Raw genomic sequence first — 13,459 nt, forward strand, 5'->3', positions numbered from 1 at the left:
CACAGGCTCTCTCAGGCTGCATGGGACCAGCCTGGACAGCTGGGCAGGAGCTGGTGTTGCAGTGGGAATGCACCTTGTATGGGGGGGCAGCCACCAGCCACGTGGGATATGACACCAGTTACGGTAAGTGGCATGAGGACAAAAATACGTGAAACAGGGTGGAGGGCACAGGAGCCATGCAGGCCCCAAATATCGCCAGAAAACGTTTGCTAGGACACAGTGTGGGCGTTAATAATCGCCCGCCTCGCAGGGAACACACATTCCTACTGAGATGGGTGCAGGGTGGGCATGGCCAGGGTCTACAGGGTCCCTCCTGCTCGTGACCCTTTCTTGTGGCAGCTCTGGGCACCAGCCTGCACGGACGGAGCTCGAGCCTCCTGCTGTGAGTGCCCCCTGGTGCCTGGGGCCAGGCACTGCTGGGAGAGGTGGGGTGTGGGTGAGCATGGCAGCCCCTGGGCAGAGGTGGCGGGGTGAGGACCTGGCACCCATGAGGGTCTGTGGCAGAGGGCCAAGCATAGTGCGGGAGAAGGTGGGGGGAGCCAGGAAACGGTCTCCCTCCTAAGGCCCTCAGGGAGGCATGAGCCCAGGAAGGAGACCCGATGGTCCCCAGTGCCTCCTGCCTGGAGCAGAGTCTGGCTCCCTGCATTCTCACGCTGCAGCTGCGCTTATTCCTCTGAAGGCACCTACAGCAGGGCTGGGTCCTTGGACCCAGGGGACCCAGGAAGGTGACCAAGAAGTGGGCCCAGCCCAGCCTTGGGTCTCTCGCCAGCCCCTTTGCTTCTCAGAGCTCAGAAGTGCTGACTCCCCTTCCTTCTCACTATCCTGCACCCCCCCTCAAGAAAAACCAGCCCCTCCTCCAGAGCTAAGCTCATTCTGCGCCTACAGGGTCTTCCTGCGCCGGGGCCCCCCTTTTGTAGATCTATCCCTGCGGAGGCCAGGGGACCGGGGGGAATTCACGTAAATGAGCCCCGTGACTCGGACACAGGAGGACGTTAGCCTCGTGAAGTCAGCGGGAATCACGACCGCCCAGAAGAGCCACATGGAACCTCCGAACTGTGGTCTGTTTACCCAGAGCCACCACAGCAGGAGGTCTGGAGGGAGCCCCGAGCGCCTCTTTCCGACAGCGCCATGGGCTCTGCACTGGGGACACCAGCCGGAGTTCCCAAATCAGGAGCGCGGGGAAGCGGCGCCCGGCCGGCCGGGCCATGCATCGCGGCCACGGTCGGGCAGAGACAGAATCCCTTCTGCAGAACAGCCAGCAAGCCAAGGCCCAGCCACGCAGCCCGGCCTGCTCAGGCCGCGTGCTTCCGGGCAGCCACCACACGTCCCGTCGTTCCCGGGAAAATGGAAAATGCTGACTCTCGGTGCTGAGCCCAACAAAGTGAGAGCTGGGCTCCCAGGCCCCCCTGGACGGCAGGAGGGACAGTCGTCCCGCAGGTCTGGGAGCAAGCAGGTGCAAGTGGCAGAGCCCCCAACCATCTCCCCCAGAGCTCCTCTCATGGCTCCCCAGGGCCAGCTTTTTGCTTTGAAAAAATATAGAGGGTCTAATTTCCAACCAGCCAAACGCACCCCGAATACCACCCCTCCGTTACTCCGTCCCCCAGACGCTCGTCCCCAAGCGGCGCCCCCGGGAGAAGGCTGGCCCCGGAGCTGCAGGGCCACTCACCTGCTTTCCTGCGTCTGCTCGTTAAGAAGCACAGTCTAGCTTACTAGGGCTCACCAGCGCAAGGCCTGGCGCGGCAGCTGTCTCATTAGGGAGTGTCGCTGCGGAACATCAGAGGCAGCTGGTGAATGAGAAGAGTCCCCCAGGGGTCGGCGGGCGCGGAGGCAGCAAGTCCATTAGTCCTATTAGGACACTGCATCTCCGTGAAGCAGGCTGAATTATTCAGGAGCGTCTCTGCCCCTAAAAGCCCGGGAAGTGGAGATCCGCGGTGCCGCCGCCCGGCCATCGCCTGCGGGGGGCAGGCGGGGACACCAGCCAGGGTCCTGCCGCGCCCTCGGGCCCACCCCTGCCTCCATTGTCCCCGGGGGCCAGGGACACGACCTGGGAACCACAGGTGGGAAGGGGCAGGCCGGCGTTTTGTTATTTGAGGATGGGACCCAGGCGTGGGGCTCGGTCCCCACCACATTCCTAACTCTGTCTGCAGTAGGGGAGCCGGGGTCCCCAGGGCATGTGACCACCGCCCCTATTGAAGGGGCTGAGATCTCAGGAGACTTCCCTTCAGCACACGCGGGTGGATGCCCTTCCTCCCTCCCACTGGGACGTGCTCCAGACTGGTACCCATTCCCTGTAAGTGGCCGGAAGGTTCCGGAAGCCTGCTACAGGACACCACCCTGCCACTGCCCCAGGGAGGGACACAGGAACCCTTCCCCACAGCACACATCCTGCCCTGGGGTTTGGAAAATGCTCTGAAGCTGAGGTCTGGGGTAAGGCTATGCTGAGCCCCTGTACCAGGGTCATAACCCCAGGGCACTTTGGGTCACCCTAGGATGCCAAAAAAAATCTCAACATGACATGGTCTTCCAGGGAAAGGGTGGCCAATGTGTGTGGGGTGTTGGAGAGGCTGAGCTGGTCACCCCGTGACAACCCTGGCCGGCAGCAGCCTCTAGGTCGGAGGGGGACCACTCTCTGGGCTCCGGGGAGAGAGTAGATGAAGTGCAGGGTCATGGCTGGAGAGGACACAGGGAAGTGACCGGCAGTGTCCTTGTCGGAAAAGCCTCAGTGTGGAAACGAGATGGTTTTTCTCAAAAAGCCAAGCCCACTACATCCATCACGTGTCCTCCTTGGCTGGAGGTGGCCCTGGGCCTCACTGTTGATGGGTGGTCACCAGCCTGACATGCTCTGAATGAGGACCATCTCCTTCCCCCAGGGACACGGCACCTCTCTATCAACACAATGGTGTTGGTAGGCAAGCCCATGGACATGACTTCAGACACCCTGCTCCTGTGCCCTGCTCCCCTTCGCCCCCCCTTTTTGTGGTCCCTTCTGTTCGGCCCTTCTCCATCTCTCCTGGTCTGGTCTTCCTCCCTGCTGCCTGGCTTCCTTCCTACAGCAGAGTCCTATCCCTGCCCTGCTCAAGCACCACCGCTGGCTCCCCAGTGCCCCCTGAGTGCAGCCCAAGCTGCTTAGCTAGGCATCCAAAGTCCTCCCTCATCAGACCCCCACCCACCTCTACAGCCTGGCCTCCTGTCACTCTGTCCCGTCCCTGATGGCCAGTCTGTGAAAGCCCCGTTCCCTGTTCCCTGTGCACCTCTCCAAGTTGTGGCTCAGGCTGCTGCATCTACTGGAATGTTCTTCGTGGCTTCTGTGTCGAACCTGTCCAGACCTCAAGGTGCAGCTCAAAGCTGCCTTCTCTGTGAAGCCCCCCGACTCTCGGCGACTGTGACCCCTTCCCCCTCGGAACCCCAGCAGCTCCTGAAACCTCTCCAGGTAGTTTCGCTTTTTGGATATGACTGGAGCATTTGAGCTCTGGGGTAGGTTGCAGTGCTGTTGCGGGTCCTCTGTCCCCCTCTGCATCATGAGACTTTCTCCCACGGTGAAACAAGGGTGTCTTTTTCCTGCCCTCTGACATTGGGCTGGATCATGAGACTTGTTTTGGCCAAAAGAAGGAGCAGAAGAGGCCGTGTGCGGGTTCTGACCTTGGCCGGGAGAGGCGGCACAGGCTTCTGCTCTTCCTCTGGCAAGCCTGCCACGAGACCGGGCCTGGGACAGCCCCCGCTCAGGAGGGACGGGAGGACGAGCCCCTGGACCTGCCCCGCAGCTCAGCGCTGAGTCCAGCCTGCACGAGTGGCTCGAGTCCACCCCGACACGTAAGCAAGAAAGGAATGCCTCTTGCACAGCTCTCTGTTTGCGGTGTTTGTTAGGCAGCGATCGTGTACGAGCTGACGGATACGAGACCGAGGGCGGGGCATGCCTCGGACACCGGTGCCTGTTCCAGGAGAGGCTCCGCAGTGCCGACTGACTTCAGTAACCACCGTGAGCTGTCAGTGCCCGGGTGACCAGGATGCCCCTCTGGGAGTGGCACCCAGTGTGTCGGGCAAAGAGCCCGCTCCTTAGAGGGCATCATCAGAGGCCCCATGAGAGACACCGAGTGTGGGTGTGAAGAAACCACACGAGGGATCTTCAGAGGCTGGACGGCCAGAGCGGGTGGTGTCCACGTGGCACGCAGAGGCAGTGACGGATGTGGGGGCCCGGCTCACCCAGATCCCCACAGGGGTGGACGAGACGTGGGTCCGTGGGTTCCGAGGGGCGTGGAACACTCTCACTTCAGTGTGACAACTTCCTCGGTCCTTGTCACGGGCCAGGTCCTCTCAGCGACGGGTGTGACCCTGGGGTTTTCCTGCCTGTCTGTCTCCAGCCCCTCCTTCCCTTCTGGGGTGAGGCGGCCCGGTGTCCGAGGGCGCAGTTCGAGTGCACGGCCGGATTCGCTGGTCAGATCCTGCTGGGACGTGTCGCACATTCACTCGGCCAAGTCGGGCCACTGCATACGGACCATTTCATCCAATAGATGCACCTGCGAGCCCATGTTCAGAGCCAACTATTTCAGGCAAAAGCATGTCTAGTAAAACTGAGCAGAATCACAGGCTTGGCCATCCCTTTAGGGCTGTCAGTAAGGAGGGGGCACAGGGGAGGCGCTGAGGCAAAAGTAGCCCGAGGACCCAGGCCCACGGCCACGGTCAGAGGTGCCAGGGCTGCGGGAAGGAAAGAGTCATAGGGATCCAGTGCCAACCCTGCACCCACTGCCCGGATTCCTGGTGCCCCACAGGACCCGCCCCACGGTCCCGTCACGGGTGGGCATGCACGCCGCTGGGGAGCTGGTTCCGGACCCAGGAGCCTCCAGGCCTGAAGGCCCAAACGCACAACAGACGCAGTGGTCGTCCGGGAGCCGCACGGAGTCCCCAACAGTCCCAAGGCTGGCGGAGCTGACCCGCGGATCCCGTACCCTGACATTTTCCCGACAGGAGAACAATGTCGAAGTCAATACCTGGAGTTTGAGACTTTCTGGGAAGCTTGTGTCCCCCTGGGGCACCCTCCCTCCTGTCCAGGCAGGAAGAGGCTGCCCAGAGGGAGGGGGGACAGCCCTGAGAGGCCCTGCTGAGGGGCCTGCTGTCCCCTTGGCACCACACCTCGGGAGACAGCCTCTCGCTCTGCAAGCACTGGCGCCCCGTTCACCCACAGGGAAACGGCTCAGAAAGACGTCAAGGAGCCCGCCTCTCCCTGATGGAGGCCCCCAGCGAATTCTCCATCAGCACAGCGAGCCCGACCTGGGGTTTCATCGGCACAGCGCAGACGCACCGGGCGAGGACGGAGCCGGACCTCGTCGCGGGGTTTCCATCCCCGAGAAACCAGCAGCGCGCGCGACCGACCGACCGGAGCGCACGGCCCTCCCACCCGCGAAACGGAGGGCTCGTTACCTGTAAAACTGGAGCTGTCTTTTGGGGCTCCCATACCGAGTACTGCGGACAGCAATGGAGAGAAGGAGGGAAAGAAGAGAGAGGCCACAATTGGCATTAGCCACGGGGTGCAGCCCGGAAGCGCTCGCGACGCCGGCAGCCCCGGCCCCACCCGCTGGGCTCTGGGCAGGCGGAGGACGCGCGCCGCTCCAAGCGCTCGGCGGCAGCGCCACCCAGTGGCGCACGGGGGCAGAGGCCCGATCGGCTGGGACACCGGGGTCCTGTGCCTGCCTCTCTCCCACCCAGAGCGGAGGGAATGAAGACAGCAGGTGAACCCTGGGGGCTGTCTGCTTGGATTTTAACGAAATATGCTTTAGAACAACAGTGGAACACCTTCAAACCAAGAACTGCCAGTCACCGGACGCACCAGCAAGCCTGCATGTGACTGTGGGTTCTTTTTAGGATCTTGATGAAGGGGGGACCCCCTTTTCCCTGTGGTTTCCTTGGACAATCACTGTGGTTCAGGCCCTGATAATGATCTAGAAGGTGGGACCCCGGATTCCAGCTGGGCCCAGGCTTGCGTGGCGGGAGGTGACTGTCATCTGAGCCCTGTGCTTGGGCCCCGTGCCTCTGCCCCACTCCCGGTGGCTCAGCTTGGGATGTATCCAGACAGAGCGACCCGCAGCCGGACTGGAAGTGGCTTCTCAGGGGCGCCTGCCTCAGGGCAGCTGGAAGGGCCGCACCTGCCCGCTGCACCGCATGGCCCACGGGCCTCACCCGGCCCTTCCCTCTGGGTCAGGGGAGGACGGTGGCCTCGAGGACCCCTGAGAGGCAGGCTGACCCGGGGAGCCTGGGGGGCAGGAGTCACCTGTAGATCATGCCGGGGGAGCCTGTCTGCCGCAGGGAGAGCCGAGCTGGGGAGCCCGTGGTTGACTCTGGATACATGGAGCTACCTCACTCTCGCCGACCCGCTCTCTTCTTCACGAGGGAAGATTCTGGAGGAAAAGCAGAGGAGGAGGGGAGCTGGTTAAGAAAGACCAGTCGGGTTTGGCGAGGAGGCTCTGTGAGGGTGAGGGACCAGGTCAGGGGCTGTCTGCACATCTGTCCTGCATCAGACAGACAGTCAGACAGACCCACGGCGGCTCAGATGAGGCTGACGGTCCGGTTCAGTGACTGTGAAGCTTTTCCAACCCATCTCTTCACTCTCCCACCGCAATCCTCCTGGGTGGGGGGCCTTGGCCCCTCCCTGGCTGCTATGCCGAGGCTCCCGAATTGCAGAAACCGCGGAATCTGTGGACTCAGACCTCTGGACGCGTCCCCGTCCCAGGACCCCTGTCCCCCAGGGTCATCCTTGCTGCCTCACCTGCCCTGCTGCCTACCCCAGCCCCCTGCGGGCCACTGGCGGGCCGGCTCCGCATGGAGGAAGCCGCTTGTCAGACGGAGGCCTCGCGACCCCCTCAGCTCCTGGCGCTCACGCCCTTGCTGGCTCTGAGGGGGCCAGTTGCCGCGTTGGAGGCCCACCTGGCAAGGAACCGAGGGTGGCCCCTGGCTGACACGAGACGGAAAGAATCTGGCGCGTCCGGGAGAAGGAAAAGAACATGCAGCTGAAACCAGGAAACCCCAGAAAGGTCAGACCTCCGCCTGAGAATCCAGGATGGAGACACAAAGCAACAGAAGACCCTTTCTGTGGGCCTGGCTGAGGACAGTCGGGTCACCCACATGTTCTGGGTGACGGAGCTGGCATCTGAGCTGCACAGGAGGAGGGTAGGAGGCTGCAGGAGATTGAGTTGTCGGCCCCCATCCCTCACTTCTCCTGTACCCATGTCCTTGCCGCGTGACGTCGCTGCCTCCCCCAACACACACACACACACACACACACACACACACACACACTGCACCAGCGCCAGCCTCAGCCACTGGACACTAGTCCTGGGCTTCTGCCACTGCCATGGACGAATATGCCCCAGGCCAACCCTGGTCCAAAGATTGCACGTGCCACCTGGTCTGGCCTGGGACGTGGAGCCACCGACCCACGAACGCATGATGAGTGAACACTCACTGTGGCCAGAACTCTTCTGCAGAAGGGGAGCGGAGTTTTTTTAAATTTTCTTTTTCTTTATTGATTTTAGAGAGAAGGGAGAGGGAGAGACAGAAACATCGATGAGAGGGAACATCGACTGGCCGCCTCCTGCACGCCCCCCACTGGGGATCGGGCCCACAACCTGGGCACGTGTCCTGACCGGGAATCAACTGGTGACCCCTTGGTGCAGGGTTGACGCTCAACCACTGAGCCACACCATGGTTGGGAGCGGAGTTTTAACTTTAGCACTCACTCATGGGAATGCATTCCGGGGCTTAATATTCGGGCTCGTCCTTATTAAGTTATAACCGCACTGAGTGGCGGAAAAGAAGGCCACGCTTGTCTGTCCACTAGATTCTGGAGCACGAGGAAACGTGGGCATCTAGAACCTCTGCTGAGCGAGATTTGATGGGAAAGGAAGTCAGCACGTTGAGGGCTGGAGAGGGAACTGTTTCTAAACCGAAATCTTGCCGGAGCTCACCACACGCCTCCCTGTCTGCTCAGGCCGGGCTGACGTCACGTTCCATCCTCTGGGTGGCCCGAGGAGACCTCTTCAGGTGTCGGGGAGGGTGGTGAGGCCCAGGCGGGGCTTAGGTCTGGCTCTGGGTTCGAGTTTTAACGGACATTTTTGGGTGTGACCTTGGTCAAATCTCTCAGGCTTCCCAAGCGTCAGTTTCTTTACCTGTGAAATGGTAACAGGAGTCTGGGGTGGGTCGATGCGCTACAGGGGTGTGTGGGGCACAGGGAAGGGCCACAGGCACTAGGATCAGCCTGTGCCCGGCCTGGCGGAGGGAAGGTGAGAGCCCGAGGCCTGGGAGTGTTGCTTGATCGCAGCTCCCTCCCTCCGGGACACTGCACGGTGTGCAAAAGGCCGACGAAGCCACTTCCGCACACGTGTCCCTGAGGGGGCCTCTCCCTGGCAGGGGTCTGACCTTCCAGAAAGTCAGACTTTTTGGGGTCCTCAGACTTACAACACCATCTGCTTTTCTCTGGTTTGTTCCTGAAGGCTTCTCATCTTTCCCATGTTCCCAGAAGAAGGCTAGTCTCATAGGTGTGACTGTCACACGCAAGTATGACTCAGTGTCATGGGGGATCGGTGCTTTGCAGGCCCCTCTGTGGCTGCACCCAAAGTCTGGATCGTTCTAGAAGCTCAAAGGTTCCGGAAGGCTTGTCCCTCGACAGCGGAGGTCACGAGAATGACAGCACCGTATGAGCTACCTCTTGTCACGTGACAAGTTAGCAGCCGAAACAAGCCCTTTTCACATGGTTTTGGAGAGTCAGGCCTCGGGGGTTGACGGGCTGCTGGTTCTGGCTCTGGGGCTGCGGCCTCATCTGAAGGCTGGCCTGGGGCTGCGGCCGGGCCTGGGCTCCTGACCCCGGGATCTCTTGCACCGGGCCCTGGGTTCTCCCCAGGCAGCGAGTCGAGAGAGAAGCTCGGACCTTTCCCCGACCGAGGCTCAGAAGTTTGTTCTCCTGGTCGCCAAGACCAACCCTAACATGCTGGGTACGGTGTGAGGACCAGGCTACCTTGCCAGTCACGACGGTGACACCCACGAGGGACTGTCCCCCGTAGCTCCTCCCTCCCCACACTCCCCGAGACCACGGGATGTTGGCTCCACCAGAGCTGGGACTTTGTCTCCTTTGTTCACAGGCGTGTCCCAGGCCCCCGCGGCGCCAGTCACATGCGAAGCTCAGTGACCGCTGACTGAGGGGAGGCAGAGGACAGCTCATGCTGCCCGGCTGTGACGGACGGACGGACGGACATCATGCTCCTCCTGGAAGCCTCGGGGCTCCGGGCTGCGACTCCAGCTCCTGCCTCTTCCTTCGCATGTCGCTCCTCAGACCTGAGGTCCTTCCTGCCGCGGCACAGAGCCTCCCACTTCACAGCTGCACGGCCAGCAGGAGCCGCGGCGGTGACTGTGTCTCGAAGAGACAGGAAGAGGTGTAACTGCTGGAAACCACACAGATCCGGGGGTGCTTGCATAACACACCTTCCTCTCCCCCCGAGCCAGGCGGGGTGCCCGTGGGAGACGGCGGGGTTCCAGTGGTCAACAACCCAGTTCCCAAATGGCAGCATCAGATCTTGCTCAGATTCAGGTGGGGGGGGGCACAAATGTTCCCAGGGGTGGGGGTCATAGCCAGGGGCCCTGCGGTTTGCCACAAAGAGACCTGTCCCTCCTCCAAGCTCCTGAGGCCTGAGCTGGGGGAGCCGAGCAGGGGCGACCCACCAACCTGCCACGAAACAGCACGGACTTCACGTGGGCAGACAGAAACGAGAGCGCCCGGACCACGCAGCCCCAAGAAGAATTTCTCAGAACGGTCACAGACTGGAAATTTCCATCTTTCCAGAGCAACATTCAAAGGCCTGGCCCCCGATTCTAAACCAGTGGACCTGCGCGGAGCCCGGGTCTGGGCCGTGGCGAGGGGAGGCCACATCCACCTCTAGTTACTGCCACGTGAAGGATGAAGGTCCTGGCCAGGACACCCCAGCTTCCCCAAAGCAACCGCAGTCCCCTTCCAGCCGTTCTCGTGCCCGGGGGCCGCCCCGGGCTGGGGCTCCGGCTGCACCAGGGCCCTGCAGAGCTGGGTCTGCGGGTCAGCAGCGGAGCCCCAGCCCCGGGAACAGTCTCGCTCCCTCCCCGAAAGGGAACAGAGGCTCCGGCCACGGTACAGGGCCTCCTCTCCGGTCTGTGGCTTCCCCGGCGCCATCCTGACCTGGGTGACCATGGTGGAAGGGTGCAGGGCAGGGCCCTCACCTGCTGCCAGGCAGAGGGAACCTTGGCATTTTCCAGACCTCGTGAGCTGCAGTGAGTCGGGGGAAGACTGGGGAAACAGCTCGTACCCCCATAACCAACCCCGGGGCCCAGGCCCCAGGCCCGGTTGTCATTCATTCAGCAGATAGTCACAGTTCCCGCCTCCCACCATGACCACACCCTGCGCCCGCCGACATCCTGCTGGGGGCCGACCTAAGCCGAGCCAGGTGGGGGAGGAAGGAGACCGCCCTGAGAAGCCCATAGGCACAGGAGTGCCTGCCCAGCCTTGCCCTCCCCTGTGGTGACTATGGGGGGCCATGCGGTTGTCTGGGGCTTCAGGCCACCCTTCAGGGGTCCTCCAGCTGCCCCCCTCAGCCCCGCAGAAGTGGGGGACCATTTGTTTTGTTTGTAAGGCGGGGACTCTGCTCCCTGGCTTGTGAGCTCCCTCCCACCCAGAGGAGGGGATCTCAGGCCCGGGGTTCCCAGGAGACATCGGATGGGCAGGGACTTCTCAGGGAGCTCCAGGGCTGTTGGGCAGCTGGTGCCACCGCCCACCCCGCGGTGCTCTTGATCTCTAGGCGTCTCGGTGCCCCGGGGATGAAAGCAGAAGCCCCTGCTCCTGCGGCAGAATTAGGTCAGACGCCTCTGCCGGCTGCCGGCTGGGCGCCACCTGCCTGCCGCCTGCCGAGCAGTCCCTGGCGGTGGGGGGCCTGCTGTGCCCCCTCGCAAGGACGACGATGACCGCTGCCCGGACAGGCGGCCCCGCAGGCCCCGCCAGGCCGGCGGGCATCCACAGGGCAGCTCCCACCCCAGCTGCAGCAGTTTTCTAGGGGTGCGGAGCCTGGGGGCTGCTGGCCCGACTAACCCGGGATGGCAGGGGAGCACCCCAGTCCCGCTCAGCACAAACACGGAACCCATTTGGAAGGCAGGGTCCCTGAAGCGCCCCTGGTACCTGCTCCTGGGTCAGAGTGGCCAGACACAAGCCCATTTTGGTGGAAGGCGAAGGGCCCCAGGGCCACGGGGCCAACCAGGAAGTGGACGGCAGGAGGTGTCTGAGCGAAGGAGTCTGGCAAGCCAGGGCCCGGGAGCCGGGGCGTGGCCTCCAGTCCCGGAGGAGGCCTGCACCCCCTTCCTGGCAGTGCAGCAGGGGGAGGGGCAGGAGGCAGGCTGGGCCCCTCCTCAGGGAGGGAGGCGGGCGGGTCAGTGACCCACCAGTCCTGGTGACGTGCAAGTTCCTGCTCACTGGTGCCGCTTTGTGCCAGAGCCGAAGCTGCCCACACCCTACAGATGACCACACTGAGGGTCAGAGGTCAGGCTGGGACATGACCCTGGGGCTGGCTGACTCCAGAGCTGCGCCCTGAGCTGGGCACTGGGCACCCAGCTGGATGGTGTGCAGGGCAGGGCGCTGCCTCACCCATGTCCCACCCCTGGCCCCACACGGTGCCAGGACACAGCAGGTGCAAGTGGACGACGTGGGGGATGGGGCGGTGGGAGGACGGATGAGGGGACCCCCTCTGTGGGTCTGTAGCCTCTCCTGGCTCTGCCTTGCCTTCCTGGGTGGGGGCTACCTAGAGCGAGCAAGACAAAGGGGGGACTCAGAAAGAACAATCCACCCCCCACCTTGACGGGCTCTGAACACTCGGCGGGGAGTCAGTCAGCTTGGTTCCTGTGCATCCATCGGTCTCAGTCAGATGGGGCTGCCGCTCGGGGTCCCCGAAGAGCCATGGGGGGAGACAGAGGACAGGGAAGGGAGACGTGAACAGTTTGGGGTGTTCATTTAAGTATTCAGAGCTAATCAAAGACAGCAGAGGTGTGGAGGGGAGCACGGGAGGAAGGAAGGAGAACGGAGCAGGGAGCGCGGGCGGGAAAGTGGACAACAGGGAGACCTGAGCGACAGTGGGGGACCCGCACAGCTGAGCCCCCTCGGCCTCGCCCCTTGGTCCCCACCTCTGACGGGCGAGAGCCCTTCTGCAGACAGAAAATCAAGACCCACGGCCACGCAGCCCATCAGCGGCAGAGCCGATGGGACCTGTAGGTCTGGCTCCAGACTGGGGCTCACCCCCCCCCCCCCCTCCACCCCCGGCCTGACTTGGGACAGGTGCCTCCTTCGCTCGCCAGCACAGAGCGTTGCCACGGCCGTGTCCGAACACAGACTGAATGTCTGCCGTCACAGATCTCCAGCAGGGGTGACAGTCGGGCACTTCGGACTGTGGCCTAGGACCTCGCCGGCGGCCTGTTGCCGTAGCCGCGGGAACCAGCCCTCACACCTCGGCTTCGTTCCTGGCCCTGAAACGCAGACCGTGTTTCCTCAGGGATCTGCCAACTCTTTGAAAGTGACCTTGGACCAGCAGTGCAGGCGACGGGCACACGCCGGGTGGCCTGGAGAGGCCTCACTGGTCGGCGAGCAGCTCCCTTCTGCACTGGACGCGTCCGGGCCACGGGCGTCACCTGGGCCAATAGCCGTGGCCGAGCTGCTGCCGGGCCCAGCCGCCACCATGAGCCCTGTCCCGAATGATCTCCAGGGCACTGTGACCCGGGCACGGCCATCAGCAGCGTCCTGCTGGGTGTGGCATCCAGGAAAGGTTTGCTTCCCCGACAGAGAGGGACACATTCTTCTGGAACATTCTTCCTCATAGAGGAGGCTGCCTACCCAGGTCTGCCTCCACACCAGCGGAGTGAGCTGGGGCGGCTCAGGTGGGTCAGGGGGCAGGGGGGCAGCACGGAGACCTCAGAGGGGTTCTAGATACTCCTGCAATTTAAGATGCATGTATGGACCGAATCGGCCTCGATGTAACTCACGTTCCATGGAGCCAGGACCCCGGGGGGCCATGTCCCCCGAATGTGGTGACAGAACTGGGTTCACGTGTCCTAGACTCTCCGTGTGAGGAGCAGAGGGCCCAGGCCAGCGCCCAGACGCCAGTTCCCTCCGTAAGATCCCCACGCCGGGTGTTCCCACATCCGCACCCAGCGGAACGCTGAGCAGATCCCCCGGGAACCGCTGACATCACGACAAAGGTCCTGAGGTTGATTTGAAATCAGCTGCCTCGCACTTCTGCACAGCGGCCCCCTGACGCTCTCTGGAGACGGTAAACCCCGTCTCTGTTGCATGGCTCTCCTTGGGCCATCCAAGGGCACCTGGCATGGCGGGCCCACCCACCGAGAGCACCCAACACCACTTCTTTCAAAGCTTCCACTCACGTCACCGACTTAGTTAACACGTAATGTGGGCCGA

The 13,459-nt window shown here is 62.8% G+C and overlaps 1 protein-coding gene across 7 annotated transcripts in view; it reads right to left on the minus strand.

The window, feature by feature from the left end:
• KCNAB2 (potassium voltage-gated channel subfamily A regulatory beta subunit 2) overlaps nucleotides 1–13,459 on the minus strand; it is a 76,190-nt gene that overhangs the window by 39,997 nt on the left and 22,734 nt on the right. For 2 of the 7 annotated variants that reach the window (XM_036255342.1, XM_036255344.1), the window contains exons 2-3: nucleotides 6,263–6,389; nucleotides 5,416–5,457 (exon numbers count right to left, since the gene is read on the minus strand). In XM_036255342.1, the coding sequence (XP_036111235.1) occupies nucleotides 5,416–5,457; nucleotides 6,263–6,339 (119 nt within the window). In that variant the 5' untranslated portion in view covers nucleotides 6,340–6,389. Of the gene's footprint in view, nucleotides 1–5,415; nucleotides 5,458–6,262; nucleotides 6,390–10,230; nucleotides 10,375–11,179; nucleotides 11,308–11,847; nucleotides 11,882–13,459 lie in introns of those variants that run through there. The other 5 variants (XM_036255347.1, XM_036255349.1, XM_036255346.1 and 2 more) reach the window with 4 other exon arrangements.

Source organism: Molossus molossus, unplaced genomic scaffold (assembly GCF_014108415.1).
Source record: "Molossus molossus isolate mMolMol1 unplaced genomic scaffold, mMolMol1.p scaffold_m16_p_12, whole genome shotgun sequence".
NCBI lineage: Eukaryota > Metazoa > Chordata > Mammalia > Chiroptera > Molossidae > Molossus > Molossus molossus.